The 20709-nt window shown below is 53.2% G+C and overlaps 1 protein-coding gene across 1 annotated transcript; it reads left to right on the top strand.

Moving 5' to 3' along the window:
- The first annotated feature begins 378 nt into the window (after window positions 1-378).
- Window positions 379-19586, top strand: LOC144489876 (uncharacterized). Its single transcript, XM_078207705.1, has 4 exons — window positions 379-489; window positions 804-858; window positions 5197-5348; window positions 19171-19586. Exons 1-4 carry the CDS (start codon window positions 379-381, stop codon window positions 19441-19443), a joined length of 591 nt encoding a protein of 196 aa, XP_078063831.1. The 3' UTR covers window positions 19444-19586.
- The last annotated feature ends 1123 nt before the right edge of the window (window positions 19587-20709 follow it).

The raw sequence follows: 20709 nt of genomic DNA, 5'->3' as shown, positions 1-20709 counted from the left end.
ACCCAGAGTCCTCAGACGCCCCTCAGACGTCAAGCTTGTATACGTCAAGTTACAAGTGACATGTCGCTCAGACGACCAACCATCTATCTCCAGATCCATTTTGTGCAGCTAACTTTCGGAAGGAGGGGGAGGTGACGACCGCGTTGCCACTTCAGCCGCCTCAGGGGCACCGTGCTGTGTGTTGGAATGCCAGAAGGGCCTGGCAGCTAGGCCTCAGTTACACGCTGGCGACGTGACATTCCGCCAAAGGGCCTTGGCGCCCACTCTTCCCAGAGAGGGAGGGGGTTAACACTCCAACAGAGACCCCGATGCCACCTCTCTGTTTCTTTACCCGCAGTGGGGCCTGTTGCCTGGGGACCGGAATCCCTCCCAGGCCGAATGGAGCTGGAGGATACCAAACATAGGCCTGGGGATGGAAAACAAGTCCTCCCCCGGCCCCCCCGGGGGAACCGACGTCGAGAGCACAACAAGCTGACAACAGGTGCTGAGGTATTTTAAGATGAGCCTTGGGACTGGAGCAGATTGCTGGCCTTGGGATACATGCGTGTGAGGGGAGGGAAGTGGGGGGAGGTCGGTGTTTGTGTGGAAGGGCTCAGTTTCCCCCATTGTCTGCACTCACCTTTGACCTTCGAAGGGGAAGGGAGTAAAAGACTCGTCAAACTCCCTCCAGGGGCCAACTCAAGGGGATAAAGGGATCACTTTGTCTCTCCTCACTCCTCCCCAGCGCAGACGACCTTCTGCAACCAGAAACAAAGGCCCTCCCTCTCCCTGGTAAGTTTACCTTTTGTTTTTATTTGTGTTAGAGACCCAACTCCTTTCTCCCCGACCTCCTTGGCTCCCAGGCAACAGCCCTCACACGTACAGGCCCAGTGGGAGTTAGGCTCCATTTCGGCCCTGTACCCGTGGGACCTGAACCATCCCAAGACTTTTGATTTACTTTATTATTGTCACACGTACTGGGATACCGTGAAAAGTATTGTTTCTTGTGCGCTATACAGACAAAGCATACCGTTCATAGAGAAGGAAAGGAGAGAGTGCAGAATGTAGTGTTACAGTCATAGCTAGGGTGTAGAGAAAGATTTGATTTATTATTAAAAAGTTTATTTATTAGTTACAAGTCGGCTTACATTAACACTGCAATGAAGTTACTGTGAAATTCCCCTAGTCGCCACACTCCGGTGCCTGTTCGGGTACATTGAGGGAGAATTTAGCACGGCCAATGCATCCTAACCCGCACGTCTTTCAGACTGTGGGAGGAAACCGGAGCACCCGGAGGAAACCCACGCAGTGAGGCAGCAGTGCTAACCCACTGTGCCACCCTACCTACTGTCATGTGTATCAAGATGCAGTGGGCGGCAGGGTGGCACAGTGGGTTAGCACTGCTGCCTCACAGCGCCAGGGACCTGGTTTCGATTCCCGGCTTGGGTCACTGTCTGTGTGGAGTCTGCACGTTCTCCCCGTGTCTGCATGGGTTTCCTCCGGGTGCTCCGGTTTCCTCCCACGCTCCAAAGTTGTGCAATTCAGGTGACTGACCATGTTAAATTGCCCCTTGGTGTCCAAAGACGTGCAGGTTAAGTGGATTGGCCATGCTAAATTGACCCTAGTGTCAGGGGGACTAGCGGGGTAAATATGAAGAGGTACGGGAATACAGCCTTGGTGGGATTGTGGTCGGTGCAGACTCGATGGGCCGAATGGCCTCCTTCTGCACTGTAGGGTTTCTATGAATAGGATCCTAATTAATCCTAAAAAAAACTTGTTTCTTGCACACTATACAGACAAAGCATACCGTTCATAGAGAAGGAAAGGAGAGGGTGCAGAATGTAGTGTTACAGTCACAGCTAGGGTGTAGAGAAAGATCAACTTAATGTGAGTTAGGTCCATTCAAAGGTCTGACAGCAGCAGGGAAGAAGCTGTTCTTGAGTCGGTCGGTACGTGACCTCAGACTTTTGTATCTTTTTCCCGACGGAAGAAGGTGGAAGAGAGAATGTCCGGGGTGCGTGGGGGGTCCTTGATTATGCTGGCTGCTTTTCCCCGAGGCAGCGGGAAGTGTAGACAGAGTCAATGGATGGGAGGCTGGTTTGCGAGATGGGACTGGGCTACATTCACGACCCTTTGTGGTTTCTTGCGGGGGTCATGAGGACAGAGGAAGGAGGTGGGGGGATGGCACTTGTGTGAGGTCGCACCCCCGCCCCCCCTTCCCACCCTACCTTAGAAGCCGCTCGGAAAAGGCCAACTGGACCTGTTTCCTGAAGGGCAAGACCTAGTGAGGGAGGGTTGGGGCCTACACAGTTTAGCAGAATGAGAGGCCATCTTGTTGAGACATGTCAGATCCTGAGTTGGGGGGATGCGGGGCGTTCAAGGGGGTGGTCACTGAGATTATTTCCCCCCCGCCTTGTGGTTGAAGATGGCGGCGAGGCAAACTTTGTTCTCTCGGAGATGCCATCGTCTCCTCTTGAGTTTCCAACAAGGAAAGACATTGCATTGCTTCAGCAGACTTTCAGCACCCCAGGACGCCCCCCCTCCCCCGACACCCCTCTTCCCTGACACCCCGTCCCCCCCCCATCCCCTGCCAGCCCTCCCCCAGATTGCACCCCCCCCAAACCACAAAGTCGTTCCAGGCCAAATGCGGTCAACATGGCAGCCTTTGTGCGCACAGCAGGATCCCACATACGGCATCACAGTCACAACCCAGGACGTGCGTTCTCCACCTGCCCCCCCCTCCTGCCCCCACCCCTCCCCCTCTCCCCCAACCATCCAATCAGTGGCCTCCTGGTCGTAGAGTTTTTACAGCACACAGAGAGAGAGTGAGAGGCCCTTCGGCCCATCGTATCTGTACCATCCATCAAGCACCCATCCATTCCAATCCCGCTCTTCCAGCGCTTGGCCCTTAGGTAGCCTCAGGCGCGCGACCCCGAGAGGTCACACGAGGAGGGTGACTCCTCAAAGGGTCAGGGGTCAGGATTGCGGACGCTCTGCACAGAGAGGACTGAATAGAACATTCTCGTTCATGAGCCTGTGTGGAGTTTGCACATTCTCCCCGTGTCTGCGTGGGTTTCCTCCGGGTACTTTGGTTTCCTCCCACAGTCCAAAGATGTGCGGATGAGGTGGATTGGCCATGCTAAATTGTCCCTTGGTGTCCAAAGATGTGCAGGTTAGGTGGATTGGCCGTGCTAAATTGCCCCTTAGTGTCCAAAGATGTGCAGGTTAGGTGGATTGGCCATGCTAAATTGCCCCTTAGTGTCCAAAGATGTGCAGGTTAGGTGGATCGGCCATGCTAAATTGCCCCTTAGTGTCCAAAGATGTGCAGGTTAGGTGGATTGGCCATGCTAAATTGCCCCTTAGTGTCCAAAGATGTGCGGGTTAGGGGGATTGGCCATGCTAAATTGCCCCTTAATGTCCAAAGATGTGCGGGTTAGGGGGATTGGCCATGCTAAATTGCTCCTTAATGTCCAAAGATGTGTAGGTTAGGTGGATTGGCCGTGCTAAATTGCCCCTTAATGTCCAAAGATGTGTAGGTTAGGGGGATTGGCCATGCTAAACTGGCCCTTAATGTCCAAAGATGTGCGGGTTAGGTGGATTGGCCATGGTAAATTACCCCTTGTGTCAGGGGGATTAGCAGGGTAAATATGTGAGGTTGCAGGAAGGGGGCTTGGGTGGGATTGTTGTCAGTGCAGACTTGATGGGCCTAATGGCCTCCTTCTGCACTGTAGGGATTCTATGATTCTGTGAGCCCTTGGTTGGCAGCGGTTGGAACCCACGCTTCCAACAGGGGGGACACACTCACCCAAACCCCAGAGCCCCCAGTGTCCCCTTCTTACCCCATCCCTCACCTGCTCAACTCTACCCACCTCATCCTCCATCTCCCCCTCCCCAACCAGCCCGTCTTCCACAAGCAAGGAGAATGAGGTGGAATCTTCAACATGTGCCCAAGAGAGGGGGTAATCCCAGACAATGCAGCCCTCCCTCCGAACACTCTCAGGAATGTTGGGCGAGATTATGAGGCTCAAATCACTGGCGGTGGAGTGGGGATGAGTGGATGGATTGATTCAGAGACAGAGAGAGACAGAGAGAGAGAGAGAGACAGGAAGAGAGAGAGCGAGAGAGAGAGACAGAGAGAGAGAGAGAGAGAGACAGACAGAGAGAGAGACAGACAGAGAGAGAGACAGACAGAGAGAGAGACAGACAGAGAGAGAGAGAGACAGAGAGAGAGACAGAGAGAGAGAGACAGAGAGAGAGAGACAGAGAGAGAGAGAGACAGAGAGAGAGAGAGACAGAGAGACAGAGAGAGAGAGAGAGACAGAGAGAGAGAGACAGAGAGAGAGAGACAGAGAGAGAGAGACAGAGAGAGAGAGACAGAGAGAGAGAGAGACAGAGAGAGAGAGAGACAGAGAGAGAGAGAGACAGAGAGAGAGAGAGAGAGAGAGAGAGAGAGAGAGAGAGAGAGAGAGAGAGAGAGAGAGAGAGACAGAGAGAAAGAGAGAGAGAGACAGACGCACAGAGACAGACACACACAGAGAGACACACACAGAGAGACACACAGAGAAAGAGAGAGAGACACACAGAGAGACACAGAGAAAGAGAGAGAGAGACAGAGAGAGAGAGAGTCAGACAGAGAGAGAGGGATAGAGGAGACAGAGAGTAAGTGAGAGAGAGAGAGGGGGGAGAGGGACACAGAGAGAGAGAGAGAGACAGAGCGAGAGCGAGAGAGACAGAGCGAGAGAGAGAGATACAGAGAGAGAGACAGAGAGGGAGACACAGAGACAGACAGAGAGAGAGAGAGAGACAGAGAGAGAGAGAGAGAGTCAGAGAGAGAGGCAGAGGGATAGAGGAGACAGAGAGTAAGTGAGAGAGAGAGAGGGGGGATAGGGACACAGAGAGAGAGACAAAATGAGAGAGAGAGACAGAGAGAGAGATACAGAGAGAGAGAGATAGACAGAGAGAGAGACAGAGAGGGAGACACAGAGAGAGAGAGAGAGAGAGACAGAGGGAGAGACAAGGAGATAGATAGAGGCAGAGGGAGGGAGAGAGAGGGAGGGAGAGAGACAGAAGAAGAGAGACAGAGGGAGGGAGACAGAGGGACGGAGACAGAGAGAGTCATTTGATCTCTGGGACAGTGTGTAACTCGACGCTGGCAAATTCCCTCAGTCCTGGCGACTCGGAGCTGGGATAGCGGACAGTGAGCCCGTGGCTAAACAGGGCAAGGTCGCCGGGCGTCCCACTCTGCGCACAACCCACCGTCCACACTGCTAGGAGAGGGAAAGACAGCGCGGTGTTCCAGAACGCCGGGCAGTGAGAAGGAGAGACGGAGAGGTGGAGAGAGAGAGAGAGATCAATTTCCCCGAACCAAGGTAAATGAAACTCTACCCTTGAAAGTGAATCAGCCGGGGACGGAGTTGGGGAGGGGGCTTTGCGTAGGGACTGGGGTTGGCGTGCTGTTTCCCCAGGGTAGAACTGCCCGAGGGGTAACTACAAGAGCCTCAGTGAGTGGGCCAACAGGCACAGTAACACGACCTTCAACATCTCTCCCCCTCTCTCTCCCTCTCTCTCTCCAAAGCTCAGTTAAGCTGCCTGCAGAAACATAGAGGATAGGAGCAGGGGGAGGCCATTCGGCCCTTCGAGCTGCTCCGCCATTCATCACCATCATGGCTGATCATCCAACTCAATAGCCTAATCCTGCTTTCTCCCCGTAACCTTTGACCCCGTTTGCCCCCAAGTGCTATATCCAGCCGCCTCTTCAATACATTCAATAAAGTTTATTTATTAGTGTCACAAGTCGGCTTACATTAACACTGCAATGAAGTTACTGTGAAAATTCCCCAGTCGCCCCACTCCTGTTCGGGTAACACTGAGGGAGAATTTAGCACGGCCAATCCACCCTAACCTGCTCATCTTTGGACACTAAGGGGCAATTTAGCACGGCCAATCCACCCTAACCTGCTCATCTTTGGACACAAAGGGGCAATTTAGCACGGCCAATCCACCTAACCTGCACATCTTTGGACACTAAGGGGCAATTTAGCACGGCCAATCCACCTAACCTGCTCGTCTTTGGACACTAAGGGGCAATTTAGCATGGCCAATCCACCTAACCTGCACATCTTTGGACACTAAGGGGCAATTTAGCACGGCCAATCCCCCTAACCTGCACATCTTTGGACACTAAGGGGCAATTTAGCATGGCCAATCCACCTAACCTGCACATCTTTGGACACTAAGGGGCAATTTAGCATGGCCAATCCACCTAACCTGCTCATCTTTGGACACTAAGGGGCAATTTAGCATGGCCAATCCACCCTAACCTGCTCATCTTTGGACACAAAGGGGCAATTTAGCACGGCCAATCCACCTAACCTGCACATCTTTGGACACTAAGGGGCAATTTAGCACGGCCAATCCACCTAACCTGCTCGTCTTTGGACACTAAGGGGCAATTTAGCATGGCCAATCCACCTAACCTGCACATCTTTGGACACTAAGGGGCAATTTAGCACGGCCAATCCCCCTAACCTGCACATCTTTGGACACTAAGGGGCAATTTAGCATGGCCAATCCACCTAACCTGCACATCTTTGGACACTAAGGGGCAATTTAGCATGGCCAATCCACCTAACCTGCTCATCTTTGGACACTAAGGGGCAATTTAGCACGGCCAATCCACCTAACCAGTCTTTCGGACTGTGGGAGGAAACCGGAGCACCCGGAGGAAACCCATGCAGACACGGGGAGAACGTGCAGACTCCGCACAGACAGTAACGTAAGCCGGGAATCGAACCCGGGTCCTTGACGCTGTGAGGCAGCAGTGCTAACCCGCTGTGCCACCGTGCCAGCCCCATGATGCAGGAAGGGGGTGTCCAGAACCAGGGGGTCACAGTCTGAGGATTCGGGGTAGACCATTTAGGACGGAGATGAGGAGACATTTCTTCACCCAAGAGAGTGGTGAGCCTGTGGAATTCATTCCCACAGGAAGTAGTTGAGGCCTAAACAGATTCTCAGTTTGAATCACTGTCTGTGCGGAGTCTGCACGTTCTCCCCGTGTCTGCATGGGTTTCCTCCGGGTGCTCCGGTTTCCTCCCATAGTCCGAAAGATGTGTGGGTTAGGCACATTGGCCATGCTAAATTGCCCCTTAGTGTCCAAAGATGTACAGGTTAGGTGGATTGGCCGTGCTAAATTGCCCCTTAGTGTCCAAAGATGTGCGGGTTAGGTGGATTGGCCATGCTAAATTGCCCCTTAGTGTCCAAAGATGTGTAGGTTAGGTGGATTGGCCATGCTAAATTGTCCCTTAGTGTCCAAAGATGTGTAGGTTAGGTGGATTGGCCGTGCTAAATTGTCCCTTAGTGTCCAAAGATGTGTAGGTTAGGTGGATTGGCCATGCTAAATTGCCCCTTAGTGTCCAAAGATGTGTAGATTAGGTGGATTGGCCATGCTAAATTGTCCCTTAGTGTCCAAAGATGTGTAGGTTAGGTGGATTGGCCATGCTAAATTGCCCCTTAGTGTCCAAAGATGTGTAGGTTAGGTGGATTGGCCATGCTAAATTGCCCCTTAGTGTCCAAAGATGTGCAGGTTAGGTGGATTGGCCATGCTAAATTGCCCCTTAGTGTCCAAAGATGTGCAGGTTAGGTGGATTGGCCATGCTAAATTGCCCCTTAGTGTCCCGGGATGTGGAGGTTAGAGGGATTAGCGGGGTATATTTATGGGGATGGGGCCTGGGTGGGATTGTTGTCGGTGCAGACTCGATGGGCCAAATGGCCTCCTTCTGCACTGTAGGGATTCTATCTACCCTGTCCAGTCCTGTTAGAATTTTATAAGTCTCTATGAGATCCCCCCGCATCCGTCTGAACACCAGTGAAAACAATCCTAACCTCGTCAATTTCTCCTCGTACATCAGTCCCGCCATCCCCGGAATCAGCCTGGTAAACCTTCGCTGCACTCCCTCGAGAGCAAGAACATCCTTCCTCAGAAAAGGAGGCCAAAACTGCCCACAATACTCTCGGTGTGGCCTCCCCAAGGCCCTGTATAATCACAACAACACATCCAACACTCCACAGGATTCGCAGATAACAACAAGTGCATTTATATAGCCACTCCAAACAGGCACAAGGGCCCAATAAGGGACAAGTCAGAATAGATCTGACCCACCCTCCTCGATCCTCGTGTGGAGATATTAGGGACTGGCGACCAAAAGCTCGTATAAGGAGCGTCTTAATGTAGGGAGAGAGAGGGAGAGAGAGCCAGACAGTGAGAGAGAAAGAAAAACAGAGAGAGACAGACAGACAGAGACAAAGAGAGAGAGAAGAGAGACAGAGAGAGAGAGACAGAGGGAGACGGAGAGGGAGACGGAGACGGAGAGTGAGAGACAAAAACAGAAAGAGAAAGGCAGACAGACAGAGATAGAGAGAGAGAGTGAGGTAGAGAGAGAGAGAGAGAGAGGTGGAGGGGTTCAGGGAGGGAATTCCAGAGTTTAGGGCCCCCCAGACAGCTGAAGGCACGGCCGCCAATGGCGGAGCGATGGGAATCGGGGGATGCTCGAGAGGCCGGAATTGGAGGAGCGCAGAGATCTCGGAGGGATGTAGGGGCTGGAGGAGGTTAGAGAGATAGGGAGGGGGTGTAGGGGCTGGAGGAGGTTAGAGAGATAGGGAGGGGGTGCAGGGGCTGGAGGAGGTTAGAGAGATAGGGAGGGGGTGTAGGGGCTGGAGGAGGTTAGAGAGATAGGGAGGGGGTGTAGGGGCTGGAGGAGGTTAGAGAGATAGGGAGGGGGTGTAGGGGCTGGAGGAGGTTAGAGAGATAGGGAGGGGGTGTAGGGGCTGGAGGAGTTACAGAGATAGGTAGGGGGTGTAGGGGCTGGAGGAGGTTAGAGAGATAGGAAGGGGGGTGTAGGGGCTGGAGGTGGTTGCAGAGATAGGGAAGGGGGTGTAGGAGCTGGAGGGGGTTACAGAGATAGGGAGGGGGTGTAGGGGCTGGAGGAGGTTACAGAGATAGGGAGAGAGTGTAGGGGCTGGAGGAGGTTAGAGAGATAGGGAGGGGGTGTAGGGGCTGGAGGAGGTTAGAGAGATAGGGAGGGGGTGTAGGGGCTGGAGGAGGTTAGAGAGATAGGGAGGGGGTGTAGGGGCTGGAGGAGGTTAGAGAGATAGGGAGGGGGTGTAGGGGCTGGAGGAGGTTAGAGAGATAGGGAGGGGGTGTAGGGGCTGGAGGAGGTTAGAGAGATAGGGAGGGGGTGTAGGGGCTGGAGGAGTTACAGAGATAGGTAGGGGGTGTAGCGGCTGGAGGAGGTTAGAGAGATAGGGAGGGGGGTGTAGGGGCTGGAGGTGGTTGCAGAGATAGGGAAGGGGGTGTAGGAGCTGGAGGGGGTTACAGAGATAGGGAGGGGGTGTAGGGGCTGGAGGAGGTTACAGAGATAGGGAGAGAGTGTAGGGGCTGGAGGAGGTTACAGAGATAGGGAGGGGGTGTAGGGGCTGGAGGAGGTTACAGAGATAGGGAGAGAGTGTAGGGGCTGGAGGAGGTTACAGAGATAGGGAGGGGGTGTAGGGGCTGGAGGAGGTTGCAGAGATAGGGAGAGAGTGTAGGGGCTGGAGGAGGTTACAGAGATAGGGAGGGGGTGTAGGGGCTGGAGGAGGTTACAGAGATAGGGAAGGGGACAGGTACAGCACGGGGTTAGATACAGAATAAAGCTCCCTCTACACTGTCCCCCCATCAAACACTCCCAGGACAGGTACAGCACGGGGTTAGATACAGAGTAAAGCTCCCTCTACACTGTCCCCCCATCAAACACTCCCAGGACAGGTACAGCACGGGGTTAGATACAGAGTAAAGCTCCCTCTACACTGTCCCCCCATCAAACACTCCCAGGACAGGTACAGCACGGGGTTAGATACAGAGTAAAGCTCCCTCTACACTGTCCCCCCATCAAACACTCCCAGGACAGGTACAGCACGGGTTTAGATACAGAGTAAATCTCCCACTACACTGTCCCTCATCAAACACTGTAAGGAGTCTAACAACACCAGGTTAAAGTCCAGCAGGTTTATTTGGTAGCAAAAGCCACTAGCTTTCGGAGTGCTGCTCCTTCATCAGGTGAGTGGGAGATCTGCTCATAAACAGCAAACAGGGCATATAGAGACACAAACTCAATTTACAGAATAATGAATAATGATTGGAATGCGAGTCTTTACAGCTAATCAAGTCTTAAAGGTACAGACAATGTGAGTGAAGAGAGCATTAGCACAGGTTAAAGAGATGTGTATTGTCTCCAGACAGGACAGCCAGTGAGACTTTGCAAGTCCAGGCAAGTTGTGGGGATTACAGATAGTGTGACATGAACCCAAGATCCCGGTTGAGGCCGTCCTCATGTGTGCGGAACTTGGCTATCAGTCTCTGCTCAGCGACTCTGCGCTGTCGTGTGTCGCGAAGGCCGCCTTGGAGAATGCTTACCCGAAGATCAGAGGCCGAATGCCCGTGACTGCTGAAGTGCTCCCCAACAGGAAGAGAACAGTCTTGCCTGGTGATTGTCGAGCGGTGTTCATTCATCCGTTGTCGTAGCGTCTGCATGGTTTCCCCAATGTACCATGCCTCGGGACATCCTTTCCTGCAGCGTATCAGGTAGACAACGTTGGCCGAGTTGCAAGAGTAGGTACCGTGTACCTGGTGGATGGTGTTCTCACGTGAGATGATGGCATCCATGTCGATGATCCGGCACGTCTTGCAGCGGTTGCTGTGGCAGGGTTGTGTGGTGTCGTGGTCACTGTTCTCCTGAAGGCTGGGTAGTTTGCTGCGGACAATGGTCTGTTTGAGGTTGTGCGGTTGTTTGAAGGCAAGAAGTGGGGGTGTGGGGATGGCCTTGGTGAGATGTTCATCTTCATCAATGACATGTTGAAGACTCCGGAGGAGATGTTATAGCTTCTCCACTCCGGGGAAGTACTGGACGACGAAGGGTACTCTGTCCACCGTGTCCCGTATTTGTCTTCTGAGGAGGTCGGTGCGGTTTTTCGCTGTGGCGCATCGGAACTGATGATCGATGAGTTGAACGCCATACCCTGTTCTTATGAGGGCATCTTTCAGCGTCTGGAGGTGTCTGTTGCGATCCTCCTCATCCGAGCAGATCCCGTGTATACGGAGGGCTTATCCGTAGGGGATGGCTTCTTTAACGTGTTTAGGGTGGAAGCTGGAGAAGTGGAGCATCGTGAGGTTATCCGTGGGCTTGCGGTACAGTGAGGTGCTGAGGTGACCGTCCTTGATGGAGATGCGTGTGTCCAAGAATGCAACCGATTCCGGAGAGTAGTCCATGGTGAGTCTGATGGTGGGATGGAACTTGTTGATGTCATCATATAGTTGTTTCAGTGATTGTTCACCATGAGTCCAAAGAAGGAAAATGTCATCGATGTATCTCGTGTATAGCATCGGTTGAAGGTCCTGTGCGGTGAAGAAGTCTTGTTCGAACCTGTGCATGAAGATGTTGGCATATTGAGGTGTGAATTTGGTCCCCATGGCTGTTCTGTGTGTCTGGATGAAGAACTGGTTGTTGAAGGTGAAGACATTGTGGTCCAGGATGAAGCGGATGAGTTGTAAAATTGCATCTGGAAACTGGCAGTTGTCGGCGTTGAGTATTGAGGCAGTTGCAGCAATGCCATCATCATGGGGGATGCTGGGGATGGCTGGAGCCATCATCTCACGTGAGAACACCATCCACCAGGTACACGGTACATACTCTTGCAACTCGGCCAACGTTGTCTACCTGATACGCTGCAGGAAAGGATGTCCCGAGGCATGGTACATTGGGGAAACCATGCCGACGCTACGACAACGGATGAATGAACACAACTCGACAATCACCAGGCAAGACTGTTCTCTTCCTGTTGGGGAACACTTCAGCGGTCACGGACATTCGGCCTCTGATATTCGGGTAAGCGTTCTCCAAGGAGGCCTTCACAACACACGACAGCGCAGAGTCGCTGAGCAGAGACTGATAGCCAGGTTCCGCACACATGAGGACGGCCTCAACCGGGATCTTGGGTTCATGTCACACTATCTGTAACTCCCACAACTTGCCTGGACCTGCAAAGTCTCACTGGCTGTCCTGTCTGGAGACAATACACATCTTTAACCTGTGCTTAACCCTCTCTCCACTCACATTGTCTGTACCTTTAAGACTTGATTAGCTGTAAAAACTCGCATTCCAATCATTATTCATTATTCTGTAAATTGAGTTTGTGTCTCTATATGCCCTGTTTGCTGTTTATGAGCAGATCTCCCACTCCCTGACGAAGGAGCAGCGCTCCGAAAGCTAGTGGCGTTTGCTACCAAATAAACCTGTTGGACTTTAACCTGGTGTTGTTAGACTCCTTACTGTGTTTACCCCAGTCCAACGCCGGCATCTCCACGTCATGATCCCCATCAAATACTCCCAGGACAGGTACAGCACGGGGTTAGATACAAAATAAAGCTCCCTCTACACTGTCCCCATCAAATACTCCCAGGACAGGTACAGCACGGGGTTAGATACAGAGTAAAGCTCCCTCTACACTGTCCCCATCAAATACTCCCAGGACAGGTACAGCACGGGGTTAGATACAGAGTAAAGCTCCCTCTACACTGTCCCCATCAAACACTCCCAGGACAGGTACAGCACGGGGTTTGATACAGAGTAAAGCTCCCTCTACACTGTCCCCATCAAATACTCCCAGGACAGGTACAGCACGGGGTTAGATACAGAGTAAAGCTCCCTCTCCACTGTCCCCATCAAACACTCCCAGGACAGGTACAGCACGGGGTTAGATACAAAATAAAGCTCCCTCTACACTGTCCCCATCAAATACTCCCAGGACAGATACAGCACGGGGTTAGATACAGAGTAAAGCTCCCTCTACACTGTCCCCATCAAACACTCCCAAGGACAGGTACAGCATGGGGTTAGATACAGAGTAAAGCTCCCTCTACACTGTCCCCCCATCAAACACTCCCAGGACAGGTACAGCACGGGGTTAGATACAGAGTAAAGCTCCCTCTACACTGTCCCCCATCAAACACTCCCCAGGACAGGGACAGCACAGGGTTAGATACAGAGTAAAGCTCCCTCTACACTGTCCCCCATCAAACACTCCCAGGACAGGTACAACACGGGGTTAGATAGAGAGTAAAGCTCCCTCTACACTGTCCCCCATCAAACACCCCCAGGACAGGTACAGCACGGGGTTAGATACAGAGTAAAGCTCCCTATACACTGTCCCCCATCAAACACTCCCAGGACAGGTACAACACGGGGTTAGATACAGAGTGAAGCTCCCTCTACACTGTCCCCATCAAACACTCCCAGGACAGGTACAGCATGGGGTTAGATACAGAGTAAAGCTCCCTCTACACTGTCCCCCCATCAAGCACTCCCAGGACAGGTACAGCACGGGGTTAGATACTGAGTAAAGCTCCCTCTACACTGTCCCCCATCAAACACTCCCAGGACAGGTACAGTACGGGGTTAGATACAGAGTAAAGCTCCCTCTACACTGTCCCCATCAAACACTCCCCAGGACAGGTACAGCACGGGGTTAGATACAGAGTAAAGCTCCCTCTACACTGTCCCCCCATCAAACACTCCCAGGACAGTTATGGGATGCTGTGTGACTGAGATATTAATCCAGCCTTTGACAATTGCAAAGCCAGGAAGACAATCACATCAGCTGTTGGGCTCGTAAATATTTGATTGTTCCATTCACAAATAATAATCAACTATCAGTTGTGTACAGGTTGCCGTGAGTTACAGACAAGGAACATCCTTATTCTGCTCCCCTCCCTTTGCTCAGTGACGCTTTCTAGCATCCTGGATTCTTTACAGTTTATTTATTAGTGTCACAAGTTGGTTGACATTAACACCGCAATGAAGTTTCTGCGAATATCCCCCAGTCGCCACACTCCTGTTCGGGTACACTAAGGGGCAATTTAGCATGGCCAATCCACCCAACCTACACATCTTTGGACCCTAAGGGGCAATTTAGCATGGCCAATCGAGAGTGAGAGAGAGAGAGAGAGAGCAGGCGCACATCGAGAGAGAGAGAGAGAGCGCGCACACATCGAAAGCGAGAGAGAGAGAAAGAGAGAGCGGACATCGAGAGAGAGAGTGAGAGAGAGCGAGAGAGAGAGAGAGTGAGAGAGAGAGAGAGTGAGAGCGCACATCAAGAGAGAGAGAGAGAGCACGCGAGCCGTTACTCGCTTGTCCTTTTTAAACCTCCCCGGTGATTCTCTTGCATGAAGCAATTTTTGATCACTGGTAGTTTGGATCGACTGGAACAAAGGGCCGGAACTGTCGGGGCTGCCCTTAATCGATATTATAATGTTTTTAAAATGTTTTCTGAATCGGCCTGATTGGTATCCCAGCAGCGAGTTTGGTCTTAATGTTGTCTGTGGATGGGCTGATCTCTGTTCTCATTGTCTTGCTGCTGGGCTATTTACTCCTTGTCTGCTGGCCATGGTTTCTCCTTTGTTTCCTGTTGATTAGATCATCCCCGTCTCGACCTTCTCCTTATTCCCAGCCTCTTGCATATTCATGTGGTTGTAAAGGTTCCACCGACAGGTTTGCGCTTGGGAGTTTTGACAGCCAGCCGGCCATTTTAACAAATTGTCCATTCTCCTTAACCCTGGGTTCTTTAATCCTGGAGGATTTGCCCTAAAACTTACAACGGGGAGAAGGTGCAGACTCCGCACGGACAGTGACCCAAGCTGGGAATCGAACCCGGGTCCCTGGCGCTGTGAGGCAGCAGCGCTAAGTACGGTCACCGTCTTGAGGACGACACCAGCTCAGCTTTCTATAGTCAAGGGAACAGATGGAGTAGGAGCAGGATGAGGCCACTTGGTCTCTCGAGCCTTCTGCGCCACTCAGTAAGATCCTCGCTTCCCTCTTTGTGTTGGCATATCTAGATTCCCATCAACCCCCAGTAACACCCGATCCCCTCACCTAACAAGAATCTATCTACCCTTGCTGAAAAAATATTCAGCGAACTCTCACCTCCACAGCCTTCTTTCTACCAGCCCATTTCCAAGTCATGTTGCAGCTTTGTAGAACCTTAGTTAGGCCTCATTTAGAATATTGTGTCCAATTCTGGTCGCCACACTACCAGAGAGATGTGGAGGCTTTGGAGAGGGTTACAGAAAAGATTTACCAGGATGTTGCCTGGTATGGAGGGCATTAGCTATGAGGAGAGGTTGGAGAAACTTGGTTTGTTCTCACTGGAGTGACGGAGGTTGAGGGGGGACCTGATAGAAGTCTACAAGATTATGAGAGGCACGGACAGAGTGGATAGTCAGATGTTCTTTCCTAGGGTGGAAGAGTCAAGTACTCGGGGACAGAGGTTGAAAGCGCGTGGGGAATAGTTTAGAGGAGATGTGTGAGGTAAGTTTTTTTACACAGAGGGTGGTGAATGTCTGGAATGCGCTGCCCGGGGAAGGTGGTGGGAGCAGGTACGATCGCGGCGTTTAAGGGACAACTGGATGAATACATGAGTTTTTTTCTTCAATTTATTCGTGTCACAAGTCGGCTTACATTAACACCGCAATGAAGTTACTGTGAAAATCCCCTAGTCGCCACACTCCTGTTGGGGTTACACTGAGGGAGAATTTAGCACGACCGACGCACCCTAACCAGCACGTCTTTCGGACTGTGGGAGGAAACCAGAGGAAACCCACGCAGACACGGGGAGAACGCGCAGACTCCGCACAGACAGTGACCCCGAGCCGGGAATCGAACCCAGGTCCCTAGCGCTGTGAGGCAGCTGTGCTAACCCACTGTGCCACCTCATAGGATTAGGAATAGGATGGGAATGGAAGGATCCGGACTCCGTAAGTGCAGACGGTTTTAATTTCGGCAGGCATCATGATCAGCGCAGGATTGAAGGGCCGAAGGGCCTGTTCCTGTGCTATACTGTTCTTTATTCTTTGGTGTAATCTTTGTAGATCTTCAACTCCCTCCAATGGCTCTGCAACCTTTGTATAAATTTGCAACGGGGACTGTACGCAGTGTGGACTGACTGAATTTCAATGCAGGTTTTACACATCACTAATTCTATACCAAACCTAATTTTTTTTCCCCAACACCTATTTACGGGTCAGGGACATCGCGATCTCCCATCCCTAATCACCCCTTGAGAAAGTGGTGGGAGAGCCGCCATCTTGAACCCGCTGCAGTCCCCGTGTGTGGGGTAGGTACACCCACAGTGCTGTTAGGGAGGGAGTTCCAGGATTGTTCTTCGACATCAGTCAGTCCCCGTGTGTGGGGTAGGTACACCCACAGTGCTGTTAGGGAGGGAGTTCCAGGATTGTTCTTGGACATCAGTCAGTCCCCGTGTGTGGGGTAGGTACACCCACAGTGCTGTTAGGGAGGGAGTTCCAGGATTGTTATTGGATATCAGTCAGTTCCCGTGTGTGAGGTACGTACACCCACAGTGCTGTTAGGGAAGGAGTTCCAGGATTGTTATTGGATATCAGTCAGGTCCCGTGTGTGAGGTAGGTACACCCACAGCGCTGTTAGGGAGGGAGTTCCGGGATTTTTATTGGACATCAGTCAGTCCCCGTGTGTGGGGTAGGTACACCCACAGCGCTGTTAGGGAGGGAGTTCCGGGATTTTTATTGGACATCAGTCAGTCCCCGTGTGTGGGGTAGGTACACCCACAGCACTGTTAGGGAGGGAGTTCCGGGATTTTTATTGGACATCAGTCAGTCCCCGTGTGTGGGGTAGGTACACCCACAGTGCTGTTAGGGAGGGAGTTCCAGGATTGTTATTGGACATCAGTCAGTCCCTGTGTGTGGGGTAGGTACACCCACAGTGCTGTTAGGGAGGGAGTTCCGGGATTTTGACCCCAGCCGCAGTGAAGGAACGGCCGATATATTTCCCAGTCGGGATGGTGTGAGTGGCTCGGAGGGGGAGCTTGCAGGCGGTGGGTGTTCCCCATGTGTCTGCTGCCCCCCCCTTGTCCTTCTAGATGGTAGAGGTGGCGGGTTTGGAAGGTGCTGTTGAAGGAGCCTTGGTGAGTCGCTGCGGTGCATCTTGTAGACGGTTCACACGGCTGTGTCGGGGGTGGAGGGAGTGAGTGTTTGTGGTCAGCGTGTCGATCGAGCGGGGCTGCTTTGTCCTGGATGGTGTCGAGCTTCTCGAGTGTTGTTGGGAGCCGCACTCATCCAGGCAAGTGGAGATTGTTGTTGGAGTTACACTCATCCAGGCAAGTGGAGATTGTTGTTGGAGCCGCACTCATCCAGGCAAGTGGAGATTGTTGTTGGAGTTACACTCATCCAGGCAAGTGGAGATTGTTGTTGGGAGCCGCACTCATCCAGGCAAGTGGAGATTGTTGTTGGAGCCGCACTCATCCAGGCAAGTGGAGATTGTTGTTGGAGCCGCACTCATCCAGGCAAGTGGAGATTGTTGTTGGGAGCCGCACTCATCCAGGCAAGTGGAGATTGTTGTTGGAGCCGCACTCATCCAGGCAAGTGGAGATTGTTGTTGGGAGCTGCACTCATCCAGGCAAGTGGAGATTGTTGTTAGAGCCGCATTCATCCAGGCAAGTGGAGATTGTTGTTGGGAGCCGCACTCATCCAGGCAAGTGGAGATTGTTGTTGGAGCCGCATTCATCCAGGCAAGTGGAGATTGTTGTTGGGAGCCGCACTCATCCAGGCAAGTGGAGATTGTTGTTGGAGCCACACTCATCCAGGCAAGTGGAGATTGTTGTTGGAGCCGCACTCATCCAGGCAAGTGGAGATTGTTGTTGGGAGCCGCACTCATCCAGGCAAGTGGAGATTGTTGTTGGGAGCCGCACTCATCCAGGCAAGTGGAGATTGTTGTTGGGAGCCGCACTCATCCAGGCAAGTGGAGATTGTTGTTGGGAGCCGCACTCATCCAGGCAAGTGGAGATTGTTGTTGGGAGCCGCACTCATCCAGGCAAGTGGAGATTGTTGTTGGAGCCGCACTCATCCAGGCAAGTGGAGATTGTTATTGGAGCCGCACTCATCCAGGCAAGTGGAGATTGTTGTTGGAGCCGCACTCATCCAGGCAAGTGGAGATTGTTGTTGGGAACTGCACTCATCCAGGCAAGTGGAGATTGTTGTTGGAGCCGCACTCATCCAGGCAAGTGGAGATTGTTGTTGGGAACTGCACTCATCCAGGCAAGTGGAGATTGTTGTTGGAGCCGCACTCATCCAGGCAAGTGGAGATTGTTGTTGGAGCCGCACTCATCCAGGCAAGTGGAGATTGTTGTTGGAGCCGCACTCATCCAGGCAAGTGGAGATTGTTGTTGGGAACCGCACTCATCCAGGCAAGTGGAGATTGTTGTTGGAGCCGCACTCATCCAGGCAAGTGGAGATTGTTGTTGGGAACTGCACTCATCCAGGCAAGTGGAGATTGTTGTTGGAGACGCACTCATCCAGGCAAGTGGAGATTGTTGTTGGAGCCGCACTCATCCAGGCAAGTGGAGATTGTTGTTGGGAGCCGCACTCATCCAGGCAAGTGGAGATTGTTGTTGGAGCCGCACTCATCCAGGCAAGTGGAGATTGTTGTTGGGAGCCGCACTCATCCAGGCAAGTGGAGAGTGTTGTTGGAGCCGCACTCATCCAGGCAAGTGGAGATTGTTGTTGGAGCCGCACTCATCCAGGCAAGTGGAGATTGTTGTTGGAGTTACACTCATCCAGGCAAGTGGAGAGTGTTGTTGGAGCCGCACTCATCCAGGCAAGTGGAGATTGTTGTTGGAGCCGCACTCATCCAGGCAAGTGGAGATTGTTGTTGGAGTTACACTCATCCAGGCAAGTGGAGAGTGTTCCATCACACTCCTGACTTGTGCCGTGTAGATGGTGGACAGGCTTTGGGGGAGTCAGGAGGTGAGTTACTCTCCGCAGGATTCCCAGCCTCTGACCTGCTCTGGGAGCCACAGTATTTATATGGCTGGGTCCAGCTCAGTTTCTGGTCAATGGGAACCCCCAGGATGTTGATAGTGGGGGGATTCAGTGATGGTCACTGGTTACTTGGCACGTGTCAGCCTGAGCCTGGATATTGTCCAGGTCTTGCTGCATTGGGGTACGGGCTGCAATAGTGTGCACGCTTCCCAATCTTTGTGACCTTGTAGGCGATTGGCCCAACAATTAGGGTTGACGTAATTGGTACCTCTTCCCGACTCCACTTCCCGGATAACGATTTCTCTCTCTCCCGACAGGAGAAAAGTGGCAACTTCCGGCACCCGGGAGCTGAAGATTCGGGAGCGAGGGACCAGGGGAGGGGCCAGGCGGAGGTGGGCACGGGAATGATGTCCACGGTAACCGAGGCGGATCACCACTATGTGGACCTGGACAAAGGCTTTGCCCTGGCATTCCTGGCGCTTCTCTGCCTCTTCCTCCTCATCATGATCGTGCGCTGTGCCCGCATGGTGGTGGACCCCTACAGCGCCATCCCGACCTCCACCTGGCAGGAGGAGCAGATTAACAACTGAGGAAGCCGGAACGCCGGGCTCCGGACTTCCCGACCAGCCCAGAGTTCCAGGAATGCGGAGGGAGATGGGCGCGCCTCGGAAGATGGCGGCCAGGTGGAGGGGCGATGTGAGGTGACGGCATTCTCCAGTCTCCCTTCGTCCGTCAGCCAACCCAAAACCTCCTCCATCCCCCTGGACCCCCTCCCTATCTCTGTAACCTCCTCCAGCCCCTACACCCCCTCCCTATCTCTGTAACCCCCTCCAGCCCCTACACCCCCTCCCTATCTCTGTAACCTCCTCCAGCCCCTACACCCCCCTCCCTATCTCTGTAACCCCCTCCAGCCCCTACACCCCCTCCCTATCTCTGTAACCCTCTCCAGCCCCCTACACCCCCTCCCTATCTCTGTAACCCCCTCCAGCCCCTACACCCCCCCTCCCTATCTCTGTAACCCCCTCGAGCCCCTACACCCCCTCCCTGACTCTGTAACCCCCTCCAGCCCCTACACCCCCTCCCCTATCTCTGTAACCTCCTCCATCCCCCTGGACCCACTCCCTATCTCTGTAACCTCCTCCAGCCCCTACACCCCCTCCCTATCTCTGTAACCCCCTCCAGCCCCTACACCCCCCTCCCTATCTCTGTAACCTCCTCCATCCCCCTAGACCCCCTCCCTATCTCTGTAACCCCCTCCAGCCCCTACACCCCCTCCCTATCTCTGTAACCTCCTCCAGCCCCGACACCCCCTCCCTATCTCTGTAACCTCCTCCAGCCCCTACACCCCCCCTCCCTATCTCTGTAACCCCCTCCAGCCCCTACACCCCCCCTCCCTATCTCTGTAACCCCCTCCAGCCCCTACACCCCCTCCCTATCTCTGTAACCCCCTCCAGCCCCTACACCCCCCTCCCTATCTCTGTAACCCCCTCCAGACCCTACACCCCCCCTCCCTATCTCTGTAACCTCCTCCAGCCCCTACACCCCCTCCCTATCTCTGCAACCTCCTCCAGCCCCCTACACCCCCTCCCTATCTCTGTAACCTCCTCCAGCCCCTACACCCCCTCCCTATCTCTGTAACCTCCTCCAGCCCCCAACAACCCTCTCCCTATCTCTGTAACCTCCTCCAGCCCCTACACCCGTCCCTTTCTCTGTAACCCCCTCCAGCCCCTACACCCCCCTCCCTATCTCTGCAACCTCCTCCAGCCCCCTAGACCCCCTCCCTATCTCTGTAACCTCCTCCAGCCCCTACACCCTCTCCCTATCTCTGTAACCTCCTCCAGCCCCTACACCCCCTC

This window comes from Mustelus asterias, unplaced genomic scaffold (genome assembly GCF_964213995.1).
Source record: "Mustelus asterias unplaced genomic scaffold, sMusAst1.hap1.1 HAP1_SCAFFOLD_2621, whole genome shotgun sequence".
Lineage (NCBI taxonomy): Eukaryota > Metazoa > Chordata > Chondrichthyes > Carcharhiniformes > Triakidae > Mustelus > Mustelus asterias.
This window is presented reverse-complemented; position numbering and strand designations above follow the sequence as displayed.